Genomic DNA, 26,055 nt, shown 5'->3' with positions numbered 1-26,055 from the left:
AGCTCGGCACAACATCGAGAGTCGAAGGGCCTGTACTGTTCTATGTTTCTTCCTGAACAATCAGTTTTTTTGCTACCTTGAAAAACAAATAGGATTTCAATATTTGTAGAGGATGCAACATGAGAAAGTGTAATCAGATGGACCTGTGTGATGTGACAGATTTCCACAAGTGGCTGTTCTGCCAACTCACAAAAAGGCCTCCAGTGAATAGAGAACACATCACATACCAGAGTATTTTACACTTCAACGCACTCGCATCAAATAATATATTTTTCCTTTTTTTGTAAATATTTTCTGCTTCCCCAGCCTGCCTCCTTCCCTGAAGAAGTTTATATTTTGCTAGAATTCTACTGTTACATACCTTCAAAACCATAGAACTGTTTATAACACAGGCATTTAAAATTATTTTTCTATAAGCTTTGACTTTTATGTCAGGCTAAATGAATGCAAATATGCACTGCCTATTAAATCAATTTGAATTATTAACTTCAAGATCTTTGATGTCCCTTTAATTCTCTTGAACATCTGACACCCAAAGAGACAAGGCAGTATTAGGAGGGAGTACCGAGGGAGCCCTCTGGGGAGCTCCATTGCAGGGTAGGGGGGAGGGGTTCCAGTGTGCGTGGGGGAGAGTCCCCTGCGTCCATGGGCAAGGGTCTTCATGTGTTTTTAGTGGGGAGGGTTCCCTGTGACTATAGGGGGGCTTCCCATGTCCAGTGAGGGGGGTGTCCATGTGCATATTGGTGGTGGGCTGGGTCCTGTGTTGCCTATCAGAGATTCCCAGTTACTGGTATTTTCCAGCACCCCCCTGCCCTGCCAGGCCAGTGTGGGCCTCACCAGAGTGCTGGATTATCTGGACAGAAAGCTGGTGTGCGGTCTTCAAGTTCCATGTGGATCTCTCACCTCAGCAGCACTCTGTGCAGAGAATGGAAAATTCCACCCTGAGTCTTTGACTAGATTTTGGTCTTCTCTCCATGTGTCCTGGTGTCAAATTCTGTTTGATAATATTCCTGCGAAGTATCTTGGGACATTCCAATGTTAAAGGTGTTATATGAATGCAGGTTGTTTGTGTATAACGAGTGTAGATAACCCTATCATTCCCAATGTTTCTGTAAGCTTCCTGTTGGATTATCTTCGTAGAACAATAATTGACAAGTGTTGAAGTCAGTTAACCTTCGATGATTTGATATTTCAGACAAGAGTTTCTCCAAATGGCTTGTTTAGAACCTCGGATGATTTGATTTGATTTTGTTTGATTTATTATTGTCACATGTATTAACATACAGTGAAAAGTATTGTTTCTTGGGTGCTATGCAGACAAAGCATACCATTCATAGAGCAGGAAATGAGAGTGCAGAATGTAGTGTTACAATCATAGCTAGGGTGTAGAGAAAGATCAACTTAATGCGAGATAAGTCCATTCAAAAGTCTGATAGCAGCAGGGAAGAAGCTGTTCTTGAGTCAGTTGGTACATGACCTCAGACTTTTGTATCTTTTTCCCAACGGAAGAAGGTGGAAGAGAGAATGTCCCGGATGCATCGGGGTCCTTGATTATGCTGGCTGCTTTACCGAGTCGGTGGGAAGCGTAGACAGTGTTAATGGATGGGAGGCTGGTTTGTGTGATGGATTGGGCTACAGTCACAATCTTTTATAGTTCCTTGTGGTCGTGGGTGGAGCAGGAGCCCATACCAAGCTCTGATACAACCAGAAAGAATGATTTCTATGGTGCATCTGTAAAAGTTGGTGAGAGTCGTAGCTGACATTTCCTTAATCATCTGAGGAAGTGGAGGCACTGGTGAGCTTTCTTAACCATGTTGGTGATCTGGACACCTAAAAATTTGAAGCTGTCAACCGTTTCTACTTTGCACTGTTGATGTAGACAGGGGCATGTTCTTTACGCTTCCTGAAGTCAATGACAATCTCCTGAAACTCCATTTATGTGAGACATGGCAAAAATGTCATTGATTCTACCAAACTCTGACACACAATGGTGTGTTTATAATGCCGCTAGTTCGCTGTCACCATCCAGAGCCCCACCAGTACCCACCTAGCAAGTTGTTTTTCCAGAGAATAACTGACTTTCAGTTTCACCGTTCACATTAATTTGAAATGAATTACATTGTGGACTTAAGATCTTTGCGTCTTTCCAATCCTGGCCTCTTGTGCACTCCTGATTTTAATCACGTTACCATTGGTGACCGTACCTTCTGCTGCCGGGGCCCAAAGCCTCAGCTTCCAAAGCAGTAATGTAAATGGTGTCCCTGGAGGTGCTGACTGTCCTGTTTCTCAGACACAGGTGGACAAAAGGCTCAGCTCATCTGAATAAACCAGCAGCTAAGAGTACGCTAACAGAATGGTTATGTTATCAGACTAGTAACCCAAAGGCTCGGATTAATAACCTGGATACGTCTTGGGGATTTAAATTCACTTAATGAAATAAGATCTGGAATAAAAAGCAAGTAGCAGTAAGTACGAGTATGAAACTAGGAGATTGTCATAGAATCTGGTTCATGATGCCCAGTCTGGCCTACATGTGACTCCAGATGCACAGTAATGTGGCTGATCCTTATCTGTTGTAACAGAGGAAACGCAGGAGCCATTTTGTGCACAGCAAGATCCCACAAGCAGCAATGAGATAATCAGATCAACAGTTTTTGATGATATTAATTGAGGAATAAATATTGGGCAGGTCACTGGAGTGACCTCCTAGCTGTTCAGAATATTGTCACGTGATCGTTTGTGTCAACTAAGGGACTGGATGGGCCTTCATTTAATGTTTCATCTCTGACAGAGCGGTGCCCCCTCAGCGCTGGCCCGATGATAGCCTGCTGAGGGGAATAAATTAATCAGAGAATGGAGAGGAAAAAATGTCAATGATTTTGAAAATGCTAATAATTTCAAAGTACAATCTTCAAAAGGGATTTTCACAGTTACTTCATTGCAGTGTTAATGTCAGCCTACTTTTGCTACTAATAAATAAGGTTTAAAAACAAAGTGCCAATAGAACCAATCCAGCAGCTTTGTGGCTGTTTTTGATGTGAAGTAAACTTGTTAAATGTGTGTGTATGGTTTTGGTTAAGCAGAGGAAAGGGAAGTGAGAGATTCTGTGTGGAAACTAGCATCCCAGATTTAGTTTAAGCTTATATGACGTCAACTCCAACCAGTCAGGGTTTATGAACCTCCCTAAATACTCTTCCAGTAAGTGCTTTCTGCACACAAACACCTTTGTCAAACTGTCCTACACAAGTAGATGCCAGACTTGGAGAAGTTTTCAGCTTGAACATTGTGCCACTCTCCTCTAATGTTTAATAGAGGGATGTGTGCTAGATAGACAACCTACTTGTTCACATTATTGGAGAGGATAGTGGGCTAGTAGGTTATGGTCACAAACAAGAGACCTGGCAGTGAGGGACAATGATGTACCGATATATTGGCTCCCTTGAAAAGTGAAAAACAAAAGTGAGGTGAGGGTACTGGAGGCGGAGACAATGGCCAGAATTTTCTCACTGCCACCACTGTGCCAGCAAACCAATGAAATCTCCGTGGGACAAATATCCTGCCAGTCTACAGGGCTAGAATTTTCCAGCCAATGAATGATTTCACAATTCGGACGGGCACTTTGCAAAATAAATTTGCCAGGCTACGGGAAAAGAACGGGAGATTGGGACTGACTGGCTCTACTGAGAGCTATCAGGAAATCAATGGGCTGAATGGCCTCATTCTGTGCCATTATGACTCCGACTGTCAAGTTTTCGGATTGTGAACGTTTGCAAAAGTGGAGACTGTAGTTGGCGCAGGCCACAGCTCAACCGAACAACGAACGCCTCAAATTTTCCAAACTGTCTGTGGAAAATTCTACTTCCATATCAAACTTGATGTGATGCAAATAATGCTGAAAGTCTTGGGGGAAATTGTCAAGAATCAAACAGGTTATCCAACTTTCCTGTCAGAGGTTACAAGACAGATTCTCACAGTAAATTTCAGTGAGTTTATTACATTTGCAGACCATTCCATACATTCTTTGTGCTACAAGAATTTTTACAGTGGCTTCAGAGCCAATATGCTGGCTTTTTTTAATAAAAGAGAACACTGGCCAACTTCCTGCTGAGACAGTAAAACAAGTGGTTAGAATACTGAGGATGACTTTTTTCTAATGTTTTATAACTGTTACCAGGCAGTTTGTGACACATGAAGCATTTTCAGGCAATGAGCTGTTTTGTTTACTGGCTTTCCATCTTACCAGACAAAAGTGAAACATTTCTGGGATCATTTGACTGGGGTGACATCTTCCAACTTGGACCAAACATTTTTGTAGGTTTCCAAAATTCGGGTCTCGCATGCAGCTCTGTCCATGGAGGTAATTGGCTGGAATTCTCCAGCCGTTCACACCCCATCGCTGCTACCAGAGAGGACAGAGAATTTGATGCTCAGCCAAATCTCCATTCACCATATCGGGACTGGAGAATCCCACTGGGATGAACAGCCAGACAATGTGCAGAGTACATTCAGTGATGGGGTGGTACAGTGGTTAGCACTGCTGCCTCACAGCACCAGGGACCTGGGTTCAATTCCTGGCTTGGGTCACTGTCTGTGCAGAGTCTGCACGTTCTCCCCGTGTCTGCGTGGGTCTCCTCCAGGTGCTCCAGTTTCCTCCCACAGTCTGAACGACGTGCTGGTTAGGGTGCATTGACCCAAACAGATGCTGGAATGTGACGACTAGGGGAATTTCACAGTAACTTCATTGCTGTGTTAACATACGCCTTACTTGTGACTAATAAATAAACTTATACTTATAAATTAGAGATGGCAGGGTTCGGAAGTAGAGTGAAAGGATTTGACAACCTTTTGTGTCTTTTAGTTTATTGTAAAGTTGCTCTCAAAAAGAATTATTAGTGTGACAAATAACAAGAGTTCCAGGTGATTGGCCACAGTCAGCTGATATTTTGGGCATTTCTGTGCAAATAGACAATGAAACCTGTGGTACTCGTGTATTACAGTTCACCCAGGGAAACCAACATGTTGAGGCATCAGTCACATTTCAATAGTGATGTTAGAAGCTCCGACATTCCTTCCATCACACAGATGGCCAGCTAACCGGGAATCTCTCCTACTGCACCACTGGCGTGTGTTGGAAGGATTCTTTTTTAAAATGCATTCAAGGCCAGCATTTATTGCCCATCCCTAATCGTCCCTGAGAAGGTGATGCTGAGCTTCCTGCAGTCCCTGTGTTGTAGGTACACCCAACGTAGGGAGGGAATTCCAGGATTTTGGCCCAGCAACAGTGAGGGAACAGCCAATATATTTCCATGTGAACATAGAACAGCGCAGAACAGGCCCTTCGGCCCACGATGTTGCGCCGACCAATTAAAAAAGCAATGACCCTCTAACCTAAACCAATCCCTTTCCATCCATAAACCAAATGGGGGTGAGTGGCTTGGAGGGGAACCTCCAGGTAGTGGTGTTCCCAAGTATCTGCTGCCCTTGTCCTAGATGGTAGCACTCGGGGGTTTGGAAGGTGCTGCCTAAGGAACCTTGGTAAGTTCCTGCAGTGCATCTTGTAGATGGTACATACTGCTGCCACTGTTCATAGGTGGTGGAGGGAGTGAATGTTTGGAAGGGGCAACAATCAGCGGGCCACTTTGTCCTGGATGATGTTGACTGTTTTTTTTGAGCTGCACTCATCCAGGCAAGTGGAGAGTATTCCATTACAATCCTGTGCTTGTAGATGGTGGACAAGCTTTGGAGGGAGTGGGGTGGGGTTGAGGAGGGGAGGGAGTGTCACGAGGCAAGATACTTGCTGCAGGATCCCTAGCCTTTGGCCTGTTCTGGTGGCCTCATTATTTATATAGCTAGTCCAGTTGAGTTTCTGGCCAATAGTAACCCCAGGATGTTGATAGTGGGGGATTCAGTGATGGTATTGCTACTGAAGATCAAGGGGTGATAGTTAAGTCCTCTCTGGTGATGGTCTTTGACAGGCATTTGTGTGGCATGAATGTTATTTGCCACTTGTCAGCCCAAGTCTGCACATTGTGTAGGTCTTGCTGCATTTGAACATGGACTGCTTCAGTATCTAAGGAGTCACGAATGGTGCTGAACGTTGTGCAAACATCCCTATTTCTGACCTAATGATAGAGGGAAGGTCATTAATGAAGCTATTGATGATGGTTAGGCCTAGGACACTACCCTGAGGGACTCCTGCAGAGATGTCCTGGAGCTGAGATGACTGACTCTCCACAACCACAATCATCTTCCTATGTCAAGTATGACTCCAACCAATGGAGAGGTTTCCCCTGATTCCCATTTGGCTAGGGCCCCTCGATGTCACACTCAGTCAAATGTGGCCTTGATGTCAAGGTCTGTCACTCTTACCTCACCTCTGTCCATGTTTGACCCAGGGCTGTAATGGGATCAGGAGCTGAGTGACCCCTTCTTTCACTTTATTGATCGAGAGTAGACTGATGGTGCAGTAATTGATCAGGTTGGATTTGTCCTGTTTCTTATGTACAGGACATAGCTGTGCAATTTTTCACATTGTTGAGTAGATGCCAGTGTCGTAGCTGGACTGGAACAGCTTGGCTAGGATGGAGACCAAGATGGGTCATCCACTCAGTCCTTCTGGTTGAAGATTGCTGTGGATGCTTCAGCCTCATCTTTTTGCACTGATGTGCTGGGCTCCTCCATCACTGAGGATGGGGATTGTTGTGAAGTCTCCTCCTCCTCCAGTGAGTTGTTTAATTGTCCACCACCATTCAGAGTTGAATGTGGCAGGACTGCAGAGTTTGGATTTGATCTGTTTGTTGCAGAATTGTCTATTTCTTGCTGCTTAGCATACAAGTAGTTCTGTGTAATAGCTTCACCAGATTGACAACTCATGTTTAGATACAAGCAAATTACTGTGGAAGCTGGAATCTGAAACAAAAACATAAAGTACTGGAAAATCTCAGGTCTGACAGCATCTGCGTGGGGAGAGGATACAGGCAAAGATTTGAGTGCAGATGACCCTTCGTCAGAGCTAAGAGAATCAGCAGAGATTTATAGCATGAGGATAGGGTTAGCAAAATCTGAGTCCTTTGCTCTTAGCTCTGATGAAGGGGCACCTAGACTCAAAGTTGGCACAGTGCCATGGTGGCACAGCAGTTAGCACTGCTGCCTCACAGCACCAGGGATCTGGGTTCAATTCCCAGTTGGGTCACTGTGTGGAGTTTGCACATTCTCCCTGTATCTGTGTGGGTTTCCTCTGTGCTCCAGTTTCCTCCCACAGTCTAAAGATGTGCAAGTTAGATGCACTGGCCATGCTAAATTCTCCCTGTGTGCCCCAATAGGTGCAGGAGTGTGGCGACTCGGGGATTTTCACAGTAACTTCATTACAATGTGAATGTAGACCTACTTGTGACACTGATAAACTTCAAACTTTAAATCTTCTATTGCCTCCCTACAGATGCTGTCAGACCTGCTGAGATTTTCCAGCATTTCCTGTTTTTGTTTTATTTTTAGATATGCCTAATGTTGCTTCTGGCATGTTCTCCCGTGTTCTTCATTGGGGTATTACCCCAGTCCAACACCGGCACCTCCACATCAAGGCTCTTTGAACCAGGGGTGATCCCTGATTTGGTGGTAATGTTAGAGTGGGGGATATTCCGGGCCAGTAACTTAGATTGTGGTTCAGTGCAATTCTGCTGCAGATGATGACGCATTTGTTCGAGTAAACTGGTTAACAAAGGCTGGTTAAAGTGGAATACAAAGGAATTTATGCAAACTTATCAGCTAGAGGAAACGAACATCCCATCTGCTGCTGTGAGCCATTCAAATATAGTAAAATTACCTTGGGATTATACACACCTAAATTAGCTTTTATTTGGATTTTGTTTTACAGAAAGTGAGAAGCCAGAGTTGGACTGTAAGGTGCAGGGTTTTGGGAACAGCACAATGGCTGAACCAGACCATATCGATGATGAAGATGGTGCAGAACTTATTAAACCAAAAAAACTCATCAACCCTGTGAAGACATCAAAAAATCACCAGGATCTCCACCGAGAGCTTATAATAAACCAGAAAAGGTAGATACGTAATCTGAATTGTATCATGACTCAAATCTCCAGCAATGAGGAGAATCTTCCAGCTCTTCCTGCTGGCTGGACGTTCCTGTCCTGCTGAGCAATGCACTGTGGGCGGGAGGAGCGAGCCACACAAAACGCCATAGACGTTGGGACAGGAAGATCCTGCCAATAGCCAGTGGTGTTCTCTTGCCAGTGGCCAATGATGAGCCACGTCTGCGGGGCAGGCAGGAAAGTCCCACCCTATGATGAAGGTGCTATATAAATGAAAGTTGTTGGACTTTAGTAAGGCGTTTGATAAGGTTCACCGTGGAAGGCTTCTGCAGAAAATGCAGACGTATGGGATTGAGGGTGATTTAGTTAATTGGATCAGGAATTGGCTGGCGGATAGGAGACAGGGTGGTGGTTGATAAGTATTCGTCATGGAGTTCAGTTACAAGTGGTGTGCCTCAGGGATCTGTTTTGGGGCCACTGCTGTTTAATTTTTATTAATGATCTGGATGAGGGTATAGTTGGGTGGATTAGTAAATTTGCTGATGACACCAAAGTCGGAGGTGTGGTAGATAGTGAGGAGGGGTGTCATAGTTTACAGAGAGACTTGGACAAGTTGCAGAGCTGGGCCGAGAGGTGGCGGATGGAGTTTAATGTGGAAAAGTGTGAGGTAATTCACTTTGGCAGGAATAACAGATGTATAGAGTATAGGACTAACGGTAGGACTCTGAATAGTGTTGATGAACAGAGGGATCTAGGTATATGTGTACATAGATCCCTGAAAGTTGGGAATCAAGTAGATAAGGTTGTTAGGAAGGCATACGGTATCTTGGCGTTTATTGGTAGGGGGATTGAATTTAGGAGCCGCAGCGTCATGTTGCAACTGTATAAAATTCTGGTGCGGCCGCACTTGGAGTATTGTGTGCAGTTCTGGTCCCCACATTATAGGAAGGATGTGGAGGCATTGGAGAGGGTGCAGAGGAGGTTTACCAGGATGTTGCCTGGTATGGAGGGGAGGTCCTATGAGGAGAGACTTTGAGGTTGTTTTCGTTAGAAAGAAGGCGGCTAAGAGGGGACCTTATTGAAACATGTAAGATGATTAGAGGTTTAGATAGGGTGGACAGTGATGACCTTTTTCATCGGATGGAGAAAGCTAGCACGAGGGAGCATAGCTTTAAATTAAGGGGTGGTAGTTATAGGACGGATGTCAGGGGTAGGTTCTTTACCCAGAGGGTGGTGAGGGATTGGAATGCCCTGCCTGCTGCAGTTGTAAATGAGCCGAGTTTGGGGGCGTTTAAGAGATCCGTGGATAGGTTTATGGACGAAAAGGGATTGGTTTAGGTTAGAGGGTCATTGCTTTTTAATTGGTCAGCGCAACATTGTGGGCCGAAGGGCCTGATCTGCGCTGTTATGTTCTATGTTCAATGTCTATCTCTCTTTATCCCATTGTTTGTGTTATTGGCTGGAAAATGAACATACCTTCCAGCGACATGCCATTTCTGTCATGTGAAAGGAAATTCTTCCCTGACCTGGGGGAGGTTCCAGGAAACAGTGCAGAACAGCTGCTCTGAAACCTGATCTCGATGGTGATCAGAAGCATTGGGGAACCCATCCTGATGGCTCAGTGGGTGAATACACTGCCTAGTACAGAATTGACTCAGACCCTGTGGCCCCAGGACTGATTCATTCACCGTGTTGAACCAGTCAGTCTGAACAAAAATGAGACTCTGGAATCGGGGAAGGAAAATGAACCAAGATCCCCAAGTCGACAACATTTTTTTTACCGCAAAAATGCTTGCGTTTTTCCATTTTACTGTTGTAAATTTGTTCCATGAGAATTAATTAACCACTGTGGATAAACTTCCTGCCATTTACTAATCTTAAAGTTTATTTATTAGTCACAAGGAGGCTGACATTAACACTGCAAATAAGTTACTGTGAAATTCCCCAAGTTGCCACACTCTGGTGCCTGTTCAGGTCAATGCACCTAACCAGCGTGTCTTTCAGAATTATAGAATCCCTACAGTGCAGAAGGAGGCCATTCAGCCCATCGAATCTGCACCAACCACAATCCCACCCCGGCCCTCTCCTCATAACCCTACTTATTTACCCTACTAACCTCCTGACGCTAAGGGTCAATTTAGCGTGGCCAATCAACCTAACCTGCAAATCTTTGGAATGTGGAAGGAGGGGATGTGCAAACTCCATACAGACTGTAACCCAAGCTGGGAATTGAACCCAGGTCCCTGGTGCTGTGAGGCAGCAATGTGAACCACTGTGCCACCATGCCACCCCACATTCTAATCTCAGCCCAAAACAGAGTGTACAGCAGGAAACTGTCCATTGTGACAGTGCCTAGTTTCAGCTGGAACAAACTAATGTGAACAGCTACTGCATTCGGAAGGGTTAATGTGGAGATTGCTTGTGCTTCAGGTGGTGTTTATCTCATCATGTGGCAAAGCCAGACAGTTCTGCCCAGGTGCCAGGAGTAGGCTGTCTGCTTCCAGCTGCAAGTACCAACTTGTTCCATTGGTTTCTCCTGTCTCCTTCTTTTCCAGAGGGAGCTGTAAACAGGGAATTATCAACAATGTGTGATCCACCCGCCTGATCCTGGGATTCCAGCTGGATATCACCACTGGAGTCTGGGAACTCCCATGTGTTATTGTTTTATTCAAAAGTGCCTTCACAGCAGATGGTCTAGTCTCACTTGCAATGTTCCTCTGAAACATATCTCCAACTGCATTGAAATCATCTATTACATTATAGTCAAGGCTGGTTTCAATCCCACGAAGGAGCCAGAGAGACTTTCCCACATGGTTTTCCCATTTTGGGGGTTTTCCATAGTTTTTTTTTTGCTTCTCCATGGCCACAAAAATGGCAAATGGAATTTAACGCAGACAAGTGTGAGGTATTGCACTTTGGAAGGACAAACCAAAGTAGAACGTACAGGGTAAATGGTAGGACTCTGAAGAGTGCAGTTGAACAGGGATCTGGGAATACAGGTACAGAATTCCCTAAAAGTGACATCACAGGTGGATAGGGTCATAAAGAGTGCTTTTGGTACATTGGCCTTTATAAATCAGAATATCGAGTATAAAAGTTGGAGTGTTATGGTAAGGTTATATAAGGCATTGGTGAGGCCGAATTTAGAGTATTGTGTACAGTTTTGGTCACCTAGTTACAGGAAGGATGTAAATAAGGTTGAAAGAGTGCAGAGAAGGTTCACAAGGATGTTGCCGGGACTTGAGAAGCTGAGTTACAGAGAGAGATTGAATAGGTTAGGACTTTATTCCCTGGAGTGTAGAAGAACGAGGGGGGATTTGATAGAGGTGTATGAGATTTTGATGGGTATAGATAGTGAATGCAAGCAGGCTTTTTCCACTGAGGCTAGGGGAGAAAAAAAACCAGAGGGCATGGGTTAAGGGTGAAAGGAGAAAAGTTTAAAGGAATATTAGGGGGGGCTTCTTCACACAGTGGTGGGAGTGTGGAATGAGCTGCCGGATAAAGTGTAAATGCGGGGTCACTTTTAAGAAAAACTTGGATGGGTTCGTGGACGAGGGGGGTGTGGAGGGATATGGTTCAAGTGCAGGTCAGTGGGACTAGGCAAAAAATGGTTCAGCGCAGACAAGAAGGGCCAAAAGGCCTGTTTCTGAGCTGTAATTTTCTATGGTTCACAGGGATGTGACAGGGCATCATGAATGTGATGCAGGCTTGATGGGCCAGCAAAATTTTGTTAGGACCTTCATCATTGTGTCAAAGAATGAATGCCAACACCACTGTTGAAAACATTCTAGTGTGTGATCCAGCTGTGCTTATTGTCTGTCTGACTGGGTCCCTTGCTGGCATGATTGATGTATCTGCTCAGCACCAAACCGCAGCTCATGCTTCACAACTGTGAGGTTGCAAACAACTTCTGGACCAATGTATGACCGTGAAGTTTCCTCCATGTTATTCTTGGACCTGTGAGATTCAATGAACCCAAGTGAAACTGGAGTCAGTGGGAATCGGGGGGGAGCTCTCCACTGGTTTGAGTCAAACCGAGCACAAAGACAGATGGTTTGTTTGTTGAACTTCGATCATCCCAGTTCTAGGATGTTGTTGTAAGAGTTCCCTGGGGTAATGTCCCAGGCCCAACCATCGTGATGGGTGGCACAGTGTTTAGCACTGCTGCCTTGGTGCCAGGGACCCAGATTTGATTTGCTCGCCTGGGTCACTGTCTGTGTGGAGTTTACACATTCTTCCCGTGTCTGCGTGGGTTTCCTCTGGGTGCTCCAGTTTCCTCCGCAGTCTAATGATGTGCAAGTTAGATGGATTGGCCATGCCAAATTGCTCCTTAGTGTCCCAAGACGTGTAGTTTAGGTGGATTAGTGGGGTGGATACGTGGAGTTACGGGGTTAGGACCTGGGTGGGATGCTCTATTGGGGAATTGGTGCAGACTCAATGGGCCAAGTAGCCTCCACCTGCACTATAGAGATGCTATGATTCTACCTTCAGCTGCTCCACCAATGACCTTCCTTTCATCGTAATATCAGAAGTGGAGATGTTTGCAAGTGTCTGTGCAATGCTCAATGCCATTCACAGGGAGAGGCCACATTAATGGAAGGTGCAGCCTCAGAGGAGAATGCTGTAGCCAGGCAGGCAATTGGAGTTGGTGGGGTTTGTGGTGCACTGGCAGCCCTGTTGCTGTTCAGGTGGGCATGCTGCCAAGGTGCCCATCCATGGGCAATGGAGTTCCCATCAAGGAGATCTCCACCTGAGTCTACTGGGTGGCTGCCAGGATGTAACTGGTTATGGGCTGTCCCAATGTGGGCAAAATGCCTCTGGGGTTGGGCTGTGGCCCCTAATTAGCCACTTGAGCAATGTGACATGGTGGCAGGGAGAGGTGGGGCACCCCTTATCACATTGGGCCAGGAAAATTCAGCCTCGAGAAAGGAGTCACCTCTCTCTTGCACGGAAAATGATTTAACCTAAAGATGGTTCTAGTTTTCAGATGGTTCTAGTTTTCAAATGGTTGGGTGTAATATTGACTAAAAGACAGAAGGGAATCTCCTGTCCGAGTGGATCACATCCAGATCCCACCTGATTGATTTTAGCAGAAGGTTTGACTAAGGGTTATGCTACACTCCCACAGGATCTCCCCCTCTGTCTAGACAGCAATGACAAAGAGCCATCCTAGAATTTATGGTTGAAATGCACACATCTTGGAATTTTTAATATTTTATTGAAAGGCCTTTGGATTAAGTAATGTGTTTTTAGAAATGAACCAATTGGTACAAGTTTTAGTTTAAAAGCTGTGCAGCATCAAAGTTGGGTGGCAAGGCCTCACAGTGGTTAGCACTGCTGCCTCACAGCACCAGGGACCTGGGTTTGATTCCCAGCCTCAGGTCACTGTCTGTGTGAAGTTTGTACGTTCTTCCTGTGTCTGCGTGGGTTTCCTCCAGGCGCTCCGGTTAGGTTAATTAGCCATGCTAACTAGCCCCTAAGTGTGACCCAGGACGTGTAGGTTAGCGGGGTAAGTACTTGGGGTGATGGGGATAGGGCTGCGTGGGATTGTTGTTGGTGCAGATGTAATGGGCCAAATGGCCTCCTTCTGGGATTTGTGGGGTTTCTATGATTCTACGGATATTAAATCCAGATGAGCCCATTACACAATGAATCAGTTCAGGTATGAGCTGCGATAATGAAGGGCCATTTGTCTCTGACCAGAAATATTAGTCAGATTACTCTGCACTCCCCTCACCACCCCTGTCACTTCTGCAAATAGAAGCAGATGTTTTCTTCAGATTTGCACTACAGGGGATGGGAGAGAGGTGATTTGATTGTCAGGTTGAGCTGGTGAATCATTCAATGACGGAGGAAGCTGCAGACTGCACTCCCACGGGCTGGGAACACACAGATGGGGAAGAGGGATAGGCTGGAAACATGTAGCGAGTGGACAGTCCATGAGAGAGGGCAAACTGCAAGTCTGGGAACCCACCGCTGGAGGTCAAAATGAACCACATCAGTTTGTTTGAAGTTGGCTAAATCGGAAGGTAAAGCAAATCAGCTCAGCCCCAGGGGACAGAGCATGGGGCTGGTTGCTCATTACAGAAATGATGTTGAGGAATGAAGCTGAGCAATTAGATTAACTGTTTTGGGGCCCATTCTCTTGCTCCCTGCAAAGAAAGCAGAATAGTTTATATCTGGCATTGTGCTGTTAAGTGTCTCATTCCACCGGAGGTGAGGACACAAATAGGTGTTGAAAGTTTCAAAATCCCGTTCGTCACCAGGAGTTCCCACAACGTTCTTGGTTTACACTATTGTATCATTAGATACTGGATAGAACAGGCCACATCACATGGAGGGCTCTGCATCTCTGGAACCAACGGAATATCAAAGGTGAGCCTGGAACATCTTAGCTGATGGGGATGAATTTGCTGGGATCCTCATTTGTTCTTTTGCTGAGACGACACTGAAGAGGAGGTTCTGCACACGTTTAGAGGGGTGAGGGTTTGAGGAGACTGAGCCAGCTACCTAGAGCAGATTTATGCTGCTTTAATATTGGCCTTACTTCAGTCGAGACGCAGGCAGGTCAGTGACCGTAACGTTGCTAAGTATAGATCCCCATACCAACAATGCATCAATCAGCTGCCTGATTGAAGAACCAGATTTAGTGCAGTATATACTGGAAATTGGCTTTCTTACCTTAGAAATTGTGCTTTTTAAAAAAAGGAGACTATTCATCATAGCTGTGACACGATGGCACAGTGGTTAACACTCCTGCCTTGCAGCCGCTGGGGACCCAGGTTCATTACTCCAACACTTGAGGCCACACCCTGGGCCATCCAAGCTCCCCACAATTCACATCTGCTTATTTATATTGGGTCAGCTGGTCATCACATCATTTTGCCATTGGTTACATTGTCCACCGGATCAGCTAGTCAGCTGACCCTCACAGCATCTTACCCTAGATTACATTATAAAAGATCCAATGTTATTATCATTGGTTGCATGCATGGATTTCCTCCCACAGTCCAAAGATGTGCAGATTCGGTGGATTGGCCAAGCTAAATTGTCTTAGCATCAAAAGACGTACAGGACCATGAGGTAGGGTGGGGTTTGGGCCTATGTAAGATGCTCTGTCAGAAAGTTGATGGGCTGAATGGCCTCCTTTTGTGCTGCAGGAATTCTGAAATTTGAATTAAAATGGCAACTGTGTAAAAGTAGCTCCACTTTCTGTCTCCCTGCCACCTGGAAGAGTGAATTGAGTTTAATCATGTAAATATCAAGAGCCACTCATTGGTGCCAGACTCCCAGAATCAGAATGAAAGTAACACTGATGTAAAACAGCTTTATCGATGAATTTTGCTCAGTGAGGATAAAGCAAAGTAGCATTCTTTATAATTTGAGATAAATAGATTGAGTTTTGTAAATAAAATCCTTCTGACGCAAAAAATGTTTTAAGTAATATTTTCTGACTAGTATGTACTTTTAGAAACATGTTTAAACACACGAGAGTAAAATAACACTTCTTAAAAGTGTTATAAATATAGGGTGGCATGATGGTTAGCACTGCTACCTCAGTGTCAGGGACCCAGGTTTGATTCCTGACTTGGGCCACTGTCTGTGCAGAGTTTGCATGTTCTCCCCGTGTCTGTGTGGGTTTCCTCCGGGTGCTCCGTTTTCCTCCCACAGTCCGAAAGATGTGCTGGTTAGATGCATTGGCCATGCTACACTCTCCTTCAGTGCAACTGACTGATGCTGGAGTGTGGCGACTAGGGGAATTTCACAGTAACTTCACTACAGTGTTAATGTAAGCCCAGTTGTGAGTAATAGATATACTTTAAAATGTTTCTCCCCTGCCGAACATGAAAGAAAATGTGAGCGTCCCAGTTGCATTTTGCATTGTGAAATCTGACCCTATTGGCTTGCAATTACTCAGAGCAGGAGCTTGTGATTTAACATTAAACACCATAATGTTAGTTTCTTCATTGATTCTTTAGCAACCTCAGGATGAGTTTTGGGTTTTGTTGTTTGTTTTTGTAATGAGCAGGAATGAACATTCTAGTCAGATGATAGGTTAATGTGTTATTGGCTTCCATGGCCAAACTTTTCATTTCAAAGTATCTGAACCAAATTAATTGAAGGTTAGCTCCATTTGAAAAAGTCTTGAAGTTTATTTATTAGTTGCAAGTAAGTTCGCATGAACACTGCATTGAGGTTACTGTGAAGTTCCCCTAGTCGCCACATTTTGGTGCCTGTTCGGGTACACTGAGGAAGAATTTAGCACAGCCAATGCACCTGACTAGCATGTACCAGAGGGTACAGAAAAGATTTACCAGGATGCTGCAGAAGGCATTAGCTATGAGGAGAGTTTGGAGAAACTTGGTTTGTTCTCACTGGAACAACAGAGGTTGAGGGGAGACCTGATAGAAGTCTACAAGATTGAGAGGCTTGGAGAGAGTGAATAGTCAGAAGCTTTTCCCCAGGGTGGAAGAGTCAGTTACTAGGGGGCACAGGTTTAAGGTGCAAGGGGCAAGATTTAAAGGAGATGTATGAGGCAGATTTTTTACACAGAGGGTGATGGTTACCTGGAACTCGTTGCTGGGAGAGGTAGTGGAAGTTTTACTACCTGTGAGTAGTGAGTTTTAAGGAGTGTCTTGAAAATACATGAATAGAATGGGGATAGAGGGATATGGTCCCCAGAAGGGTAGGGGGTTTTAATTAAGTTGGGCAGCATAGTCGGTGCAGACTTGGAGGGCCAAAGATCTTGTTCCTGCGCTGTTATTTACTTTGTCCTTTCTGATTGTGGGAGAAAACCGGAGGAAACCCACTCAGACATGGGGAGAACATGCAGACTCTGCACAGACAGTGATCCAAGCTGGGAATACAAACCTGGGTTCCTGGCACTGAGGCAGCAGTGCTAACCACTGTGCCACCGTGACATCCCACTAGTGTTGTCATTACTACATTCAAAGGCAGTGAAATGGCAAACAATTCATGTAATTAGAGGTGTTTCTGTCAGTTTTTTGTTCCAACACTTCATTACAGAATCTTAAAGAATCAGAGACATGAAGCCACATTCAAACTGAGGGATGGAATCATAAATAGAGCTTTCATTCTCTGGCATGCATTCCCTTCGAGTGTGGTTCAAAGTTGGGAACACGAGATCGCTGAATTTGCCCATCTAGTGCCACCTTTTTGTTACATTTACTGTAGCCTCCCAATGGTCCCTTCCTACCAACACTGCAGCTGTATCTGCACCACATGGATTACTATGGGTCAAGAAGGCCTTTCGCCACCACTTTCTGGAGGGTAATTAGGGATGGACAACAAATAATGGCCAAGTCAGCAATGCCTAGATCCCAATAAAAAGATTGAATAGTGTTACAATCCTGGTAGGTGGGGGCTGCTAATGTTTAAAGAAGAAATCCGAACACCCAACACTTGATCGATAAACACAGAACAAAGAACAGTACAGCACAGGAAACAGGCCCTTCGGCCCTCCAAGCCTGTGCCGCTCATTGGTCCAACTAGACCATTCATTTGTGCCCCTCCATTCCCAGTCTGCTCATGTGACTTTCCAGGTAAGTCTTAAACAATCCCAGCGTGTCCGCCTCCACTACCCTGCTTGGCAGCGCATTCCAGGCCCCCACCACCCTCTGTTTTAAAAAAAAAATCCCTCTGATATCTGAGTTAAACCTCGTCCCTCTCACCTTGAACCCTTGACCCCTCGTGATCGTCACCTCCGATCTGGGAAAAAGCTTCCCACTCTTCACCCTATCCATACCCTTCATAATTTTATACACCTCTATTAGGTATCCCCTCATTCTCTGAGTTTCCAGGGAGAACAACCCCAGTCTACCCAATCTCTCCTCATAGCTAAGACCCTCCATACCAAGCAACATCCTGGTAAACCTCCTCTGCACTCTCTCCAAAGCCTCCACATCCTTCTGGTAGTGTGGCGACCAGAACTGGACGCAGTACTCCAAATGTGGCCTAACCAACGTTCTATACAGCTGTAACGTCAGACTCCAGTTTTTATAATCTACACCCCATCCTATATAGGCAAGCATGCCATATGCCTTCTTCACCACCTTCTCCACCCTGCTGCCACCTTCAAGGATTTGTGGACTTGCACACCCAGGTCCCTCTGTGTTTCTATATTCTTGATAGTTCTGCCATTTATTGTATAACTCCACCCTACATTAGTTCTACAAAAATGCATCGCTTCACATTTATCTGGATTAAATTCCATCTGCCTACTACAAGATTTCACATTCTTCACCAAAAACAAACATTATTGTATAAATAAAGATAAATTAATCAAAGCAAGCGTCACTAATTTAACACTATAGCTGATAAAGCCTTAGGCTGTAAACTCAACTCTTCCTTTCACTTCACCACCAACGCTCCCTTATCAGGTGAAATCTTGAATGTTTATTTACTTCTCCAGGGATCAATCCAAAGGTATGCAACAGCCCTCCAGAATTTACTTTTATTCTACTTTGTATTCCAGCTATTCCTCAAGGTAACTATTACATAAGAACATAAGAAATAGGAGCAGGAGTAGGCCATCTAGCCCCTCGAGCCTGCCCCGCCATTCAATAAGATCATGGCTGATCTGTCGTGGCTCAGTTCCACATTCCCGCCCTCTCCCCATAACCCTTAATCCCCTTGCTTATCAAAAACCCATCAACCCGCGTCTTAAAAATATTTAGCGAGGTAGCCTCCACCAGTTCAACAGGCAGAGAATTCCAGAGATTCACCACCCTTTGAGTGAAGAAGTTCCTCCTCAACTCCGTTCTAAACCGCCCCCCCCCCCCCTCCTTATCTTGAGGCTGTGCCCCCTAGTCCTACTGTCCTTTCTGAGCGGGAAGAGTCTCTCCACCTCTATCCTATCCATCCCATTCATCATCTTATATGTCTCAATGAGATCTCCCCTCATTCTTCTAAACTCTAACAAGTACAAGCCTAGTTTATTCAGCCTCTCCTCATAGTTCAACCCCCTCAACTCCGGTATCAGCCTAGTAAACCTCCTCTGCACTCCCTCCAAGGCCAAAATATCCTTGCGCAGGTGCGGCGACCAAAACTGCGCACAGTACTCCAGCTGCGGTCTCACCAATGCCCTATACAGCCGCAGCAAGACCTCCCTACTTTTATATTCAATCCCCCTCGCTATGAAGGCCAGCATCCCATTCGCCTTCCTGACCACCTGCTGCACCTGTAGACTGGGTTTTTGCGACTCATGCACAAGGACCCCGAGGTCCCTCTGCACCGTCGCCTGCTGCAGTTTTTTGCCACGTAAGTAATAGTTCTTCCTACCATTATTCCTACCAAAGTGGACCACCTCACACTTGCCAACATTAAATTCCATTTGCCATTTCCTGGCCTATTCGCCCAGCCTGTCTAGATCCCTCTGTAGACTCTCCACACCCTCCGCGCAATTTGCCCTTCCACCAATCTTGGTGTCATCAGCAAATTTCGACACCCTACACTCGGTTCCCTCCTCCAGATCATCTATATAAATGGTAAATAGCTGAGGCCCCAACACCGACCCCTGGGGCACTCCACTAGTCACCAACATGGAGATCATTACATTAGCTTTCAGCTGATCAATCCTCCAATTTTCTCGAAAGACCTCATGACTGTGGACTCTTTAGCTCATTGTGCTGGCTTTGGACAGACACTTTAGTCTATTCAAGCTGACTGCTTTCTGCCACAAGGCACTGTGAGGACCACCGAGGATTTCTTCCCCTAGCTTTGAACTGTAGCAAATTTTCCAGCTGCTTTTCCTTCACGAAACCCAAACTCAACTGAACTGAACTTCCTGCTTCTGTCAGAAAGTGACACAGAGATAAATTTAACACAAAGAAACATGGCACCTCCACCCACATCCTGTATCCGTGACATCATGACATAATCATGGATACTCTCAAACAAAAATGTAAACGAATCATAAAACTTCCATGCCAGCCATTGATTCTGTAACCCGTATAAATAATTTTATTGTTAATCGAGCTTTGTGCCTCTTTCCCCCAGAGTCCATGGCCCCATTAAAAGATTAGAGGTGGATTACTCATTGTTTCATTACGAACCCTGGCTTTGGAAGACAAACAAAGAATAATTATTAAGTGTAATAAACTCAATCTTCCTTGAGTTGAATTTAAATCAGTCGCTTAATATCGAATACCCTTTTATTTAACTATTTTATGGGTGTGAGTGTCAGAGGCTGGGTCAGCGTTTATTGTCCATCCCTATTTACCTCTTTCTTTAGTTAAAACTCTAATTCCTAAAATGAAAAGTTGTATTCTAAAACATACAAATTATGAACTAGATATCTGCAACAAAGAATGCAACTTGCATTTGCATCAGATCATTCCAAAAAATCTATTTACCAAAAAAAACTCCCCCAAACTGTGGTGATTTTGCATTTAATTTTTATTACAAGTATGATAATGATTACCTTTCCATCTGCATGAGATGGGAAAAAAAATTGTAAAACATCATCTATTTCAGAAAGGTGGCATTGTGGCCCAGGTTAGCATGAATAAAGGATTGTGTAAACACATTATAGAACCACAGATTCCTTACAGTGCAGAAGGAGGCCATTCTGCCCATTAAGTCTGCACTGACTCTCCAAAAGAGCATTTTACCATGACTAATGGTTACCATGGTCTATCATGAGTCGCACAGTGGTTAGCACTGCTTCCTCACAGTACCAGGGACCCAGGTTTGAGTTCCAGCTTGGTTCACTGTTTGTGCGGAGTGTGCATGTTCTCGTCGTGTCTGCGTGGGTTTCCTCCAGGTGCTCTGGTTTCCTCCCTCAGTCTGAAAGATGTGCTGGTTAAGTGATTGGCCATGCTAAATTCTCCTTCAGTGTACCTAAACAGGCGCCAGCGTGTGGCAACTAAGGGATTTTCACATTAACTTCATTGCAGTGTTAATGTAAGCCTTACTTGGGACACCACTAAATAAATAAACTTAAAATAAATAATCCACCTAACCTACATTTCTTTGGACATAATGGGGCAATTTAGCATGGCCAATGCACCTAACCTGCACATTTTTGGACAGTTGGAGGAAACCAGAGCACCTGAAGGAAACCCTCGAAGACAAGGGGAGAACGTGCAAACTCCACACAGTGACTCAAGGCCGGAATTGAACCTGGGTCCCTGAAGCTGTGAGGCAGAAGTGAAAACCATGGGTCTATTTATTTGGGCTATCCACATGCAAACAAATATACGTGGATAGAAAGCTTGAAGACATCAGTCGCAGAGCTGTCTGTGTGTGCACTGCTCACAGGCAAAAGTGAAACTAAAACTGGATCATATGACATACTTCCGACTCCAGCGATTTCATGCTGCTATCCTTGTGAGGCATATTACAACATAGCCAATGTCACAGAACACCAATCCAAGAGGGGCCCTTGCTGCAGACCCGTTAGTCACTCAGCATCTTTGCAGTAGGTGTTGCTTGTTTTCTTGTACCACATCTGTAACTTGCAGAACATCTGTAAACCTTGTGGAATTTTTACTTTTCAGGGGAATTGCTCCTCAAAACAAACCAGAGTTGCAACGAGTGATGGAGCAGAGAAAGAGAGACCAAGTCGTCAAACAGAAGAAAGAGGAAGAAGCTCTGAAAAAATCAGACTTGGAGCAAGAGTTAATGAAACGCCAACAGAGGCTAGACCAGGTGCGAAAGCCAGCAAAAATAATAATTAAAACACTGTAATGGACACATCCAACTTAATGATATGAAGCCCCCATTAAATTAAATCTGTGCCCAATGTAATGGAAAATATCCCTATCACAATATCCCAATTCCAACTGAATGACTTAATTACTGCTGTATCAGTGCCAAATCGAGCTCGTGAAGGCTCTTTCTGTATCCCCCTCTATATTTAAGAGTTCCCAGCGCAGAGCTGAAGTTGAGAAGACAGATTTTCCATTCTAGATGCATTTGGAGACTGGGAAGACAGAATTAATGATTTTCTTTTGAACATTTTTTTAGATCAAATCCATCCATGCCAGGCCAAGTGGAAAGTATTACTTATTTATTTCCTTTCCCTCTTTCTACCAGAGGCATTTATTTGTCTTTTAATGATGGCAAAATGACGTCTATTGTAGGAATAATCCATTTCCTGCCAAGAATGTCTCACAAACAGCTGTATGTTCCTTCAATTAAAAACAAATGCAGATTACTTTCCCAACACAAGCATCGCTGCAGGGTTGTCAAATCAGCAACTAAACCTTCTTAAAAAGATAAGCAGACCTTGTACAGCCCAAAGCAGAGTGAGCAGAATTTGAAGATTAATGCCGGTGAACGTTTATCACACACGTATCGTGTTTGCACCAAAAGAATGCATTTTCGGTGGTGGAGAAGTGGAAGAACACTGTTTTGTGAAGTTAATCTAGCTCTGAGATGCAGAGGGATCTGGGTGTGTAAGTGCATGAATGGCAAACGGTTAGCCTGCAGGTACAAGAAGTAATGGCAAAGGTAACAGAATATTATCGCTTATTTCAAGGGAAATTGAATACAAAAGTAAAAACCCAGCCTGCAGGTGCAGCAGGTGGTCAGGAAGGCGAATGGGATGCTGGCCTTCATAGCGAGGGGGATTGAATATAAAAGTAGGGAGGTCTTGCTGCAGCTGTATAGGGCACTGGTGAGGCTGCAGCTGGAGTACTGTGTGCAGTTTTGGTCGCCGCACTTGCGCAAGGATATTTTGGCCTTGGAGGGAGTGCAGAGGAGGTTTACTAGGCTGATACCGGAGCTGAAGGGGTTGAACTATGAGGACAGGCTGAATAAACTAGGCTTGTACTTGTTAGAGTTTAGAAGAATGAGGGGAGATCTCATTGAGACATAAGATGATGAATGGGATGGATAGGATAGAGGTGGAGAGGCTCTTCCTGCTCAGAAAGGACAGTAGGACTAGGGGGCACAGCCTCAAGATAAAGGGGGGGGGCGTGGTTTAGAACAGAGTTGAGGAGGAACTTCTTCACTCAAAGGGTGGTTAATCTCTGGAATTCTCTGCCCATTGAAGTGGTGGAGGCTGCCTTGCTAAATATATTTAAGACGCGGGTTGACAGGTTTTTGATAGGCAAGGGGATTAAGGGTCATGGGGAGAGGGCGGGAATGTGGAACTGAGACACGACAGATCAGCCATGATCTTATTGAATGGTGGGGCAGGCTCGAAGGGCTAGATGGCCTACTCCTGCTCCTATTTCTTATGTTCTTGTGTAAGGAAGTTATGCTTCAGTTATACAGCGTTTTGGTGAGACCACATCTTGAGTAAATCCTTCTATCAAAACACTGAATACATTCAAGAGGCAGCTGGATATGGCACTTGGGATGAATGGGATCAAAAGTTATGGGGATAAAGCAGGCTATTGAGTTGGATGATCGGCCAGGATTGTGATGAATGGCAGAGCAGGCTCGAAGAGCCGAATGGCCTCCTCCTGCTCCTATCTTCTATGTTTCTCTGTGTTTCTATGTCTCCTTGTTTAAGGAGAGATGTAAATGCATTGAGAGCAGTTCTGAAAAGAGTTACGAGATGAGTAGCTGGAATGAGCAGGTTATCAAGATGAGGAAAGGCTGGACAGGCTAGGTTTCTACCCGCTGGAGTTTGGAAGAGTAAGAGACGATTTCATTGAAACATGTTAAGGCCCTGAGGGGTGTTGACAGTGTGGATGTGGACAGGATGTTTGCTCTTGTGGGAGAATCTAGAACTAGGGGTCACTGTTTCAAAATAAGGAGGTGCCTGTGTAAGGCGCAATGAGAATTTTTGTTTTCTCTCTGGTGAGGCGTTGGAACTCTTTCCCAAGAAGGGGGTTGAGGCAGAGGCTTTTGATATCTTTAAGGCAGAGGTTGATTAGATTTAGAACATGGAACATAGAAAACTACAGCACAATCAGGCCCTTTGGCCCACAAGTTGCACTAATCATATCCATACCTACCAGGCCTATCTATAACCCTCAATCCCATTAAATCCCATGTACTCATCCAGTAGTCTCTTAAAAGACCCCAATGAGTTCGCCTCCACCACCACCGACGGCAGCCGATTCCACTCACACACCCCGCTCTGAGTGAAAAACTTACCCACTGACATCTCCTCTGTAATTTGATTTGATTTATTATTGTCACATGTATTAGTATAAATGAAAAGTATTGTTTCTTGCAAACTATACAGACAAAGCATACCGTTTATAGAGAAGGAAAGGAGAAAGTGAAGAACGTAGTGTTAAAGTCATAGCTAGAGTGCAGAGAAAGATCAACTTAATGCAAGGTAGGTCCATTCAGAAGTCTGACAGCAGCAGGGAAGAAGCTGTTCTTGAGTCGATTGGTACATGACCTCAGACTTTTGTATCTTTTTCCCAACGGAAGAAGGTAGAAGAGAGAATGTCCGGGGTACATGGGGTCCTTAATTATGCTGCCTGCTTTGCCAAGGCAACAGGAAGTATAGAGAGAGTCAATGGATGGGTGGGTTGATAGTTTCTTGATAAGCAGAGGGTGAAAGGTTATCAGAGGTGGGCAGGATTGTGAATTTGAAGTTACATCAGATCAGCCACATTGAATGAAGGTGGGAAATATGGAATAAAATCAGCAAAAGCAGATTAGCCAGAGGTTAGAAGAGAAAAATAGGCTAATGGTTCTTTTGGGGTCCTTCATGAGAATTGGGGATAAATTCATCTGCATTATTGACCTGTTGCTCCCATTGGCTTGTTGCGATGTTAAGGTTTTGTATTGAAGTTATGATCCCTCTGATATGCAATTGAAACATTATTGAGAATGTTGTTGAGAGTTATCCACAGCTCTTGAGATCACTAATTCTGGCCTCATCCATACCCTCAGTTTTAACCAACTCTCCACTGGCGACCTTGCCTTCAGCTGCCAGGACTCTAAGCTCTGGCATTCCCGCCCTAAACCTTGCCACCCTCTCTCTGTCCTCTTTAAGATGCTACTTAAATCCTACTTCTTTCGCCAAGCTTTTGGTCACCATCATCTACATGATGGCACAGTGGTTGGTACTGCTTCCCCACAGCACCAGGGACCTGGGTTCGATTCCCAGCTTGGGTCACTGTCTGTCATGTTCTCCCTGCGTCTGCATCAAAACCTTTTTTTTATCCTTTGGTGACTTCTGGGAGGTGGTGGGGTTAAAAGTGAGGACGGGGGACTCTATCTGGTTCTGGGAGGGAGGGAAGGGAGTGAGAGCAGTGATCTAAGGGATAGGTTGGACACGGGTGAGAGCAGTGTCAAGCTCTGATGAAGGGTCATCTAGACTTGAAACGTTGGCTCTATTCTCTCCCCACAGATGCCGTCAGACCTGCTGAGATTTTCCAGTATTTTCTGTTTGTATGAGGTGGACTGTAGCTGTGTTACTGACCGTGTAATGTGATTTCAGATTGAGCAGGAGAAGCTGGATGCTGAGGAGAAACGGGAGAACGCGCCCGAATTTGTCAAGATGAAAGGTAACCTGAGGAGAACCAAACACGAGAGCGGAGATGTACAGGTGTCTTAGAGAAGGACATTGCGCTCGGAACTCTGGAGTTTGTGGGGTGGTTTCAGTTTCCTCAGGCACTGTGAATACGGCTTAGCAACAATCTCAAGCAGCACAAGAGCTTTTTAGCAAGCAACTCCCTCTGTCACAGCATTCTGTCCACCCTGTACACTGAAAGGGCTCATTTTGTGCAGGACAACTTCAGAGTGATGACTGACAGTGACTGGCGAGGACTCTGAAATTGGATTTGATTTGAGTGGGATTCTCCAACAACCACAGACTGTTTTCTTCATTCTGAGAATATGATCTGATTTTTTTTTTTAACAAAAACTGTCACTCGAAGTAAAGTTTGAAATGTTGATACCGGGTTCACTGTGGACAGGTTATTTGACCCACTCATTGGTATCTAGAATTAGCCAAAATCTATTGCAGGCACCAGGCGAGGTTAGTGCAGGTGATGACGGTGAAATTGGGCTTTGTCAATAACACAAAACGGGTGATAATCAATCAGCTGGACGGCTGAGTGGCGCCTCA

General features: G+C 44.8%; 1 protein-coding gene across 3 annotated transcripts in view; it reads left to right on the top strand.

Moving 5' to 3' along the window:
* fam107b (family with sequence similarity 107 member B) overlaps positions 1–25,841 on the top strand; it is a 130,669-nt gene extending 104,828 nt beyond the window's left edge. For all 3 annotated transcript variants that reach the window (XM_080207765.1, XM_080207766.1, XM_080207767.1), the window contains exons 2-4: positions 7,874–8,057; positions 21,569–21,719; positions 25,426–25,841. In XM_080207765.1, coding sequence (XP_080063891.1) covers positions 7,927–8,057; positions 21,569–21,719; positions 25,426–25,542 — 399 coding nt within the window. In that variant the 5' untranslated portion in view covers positions 7,874–7,926 and the 3' untranslated portion in view covers positions 25,543–25,841. The remainder of the gene's footprint in view (positions 1–7,873; positions 8,058–21,568; positions 21,720–25,425) is intronic.
* Positions 25,842–26,055: the final 214 nt, after the last annotated feature.

This window comes from Carcharhinus amblyrhynchos, chromosome 19, assembly GCF_965287045.1.
Source record: "Carcharhinus amblyrhynchos chromosome 19, sCarAmb.v2.hapA, whole genome shotgun sequence".
In the NCBI taxonomy this organism is placed as follows: domain Eukaryota; kingdom Metazoa; phylum Chordata; class Chondrichthyes; order Carcharhiniformes; family Carcharhinidae; genus Carcharhinus; species Carcharhinus amblyrhynchos.
The sequence above is the reverse complement of the archived record's forward strand: the minus strand, read 5'-3'. Positions and strand labels throughout refer to the sequence as shown.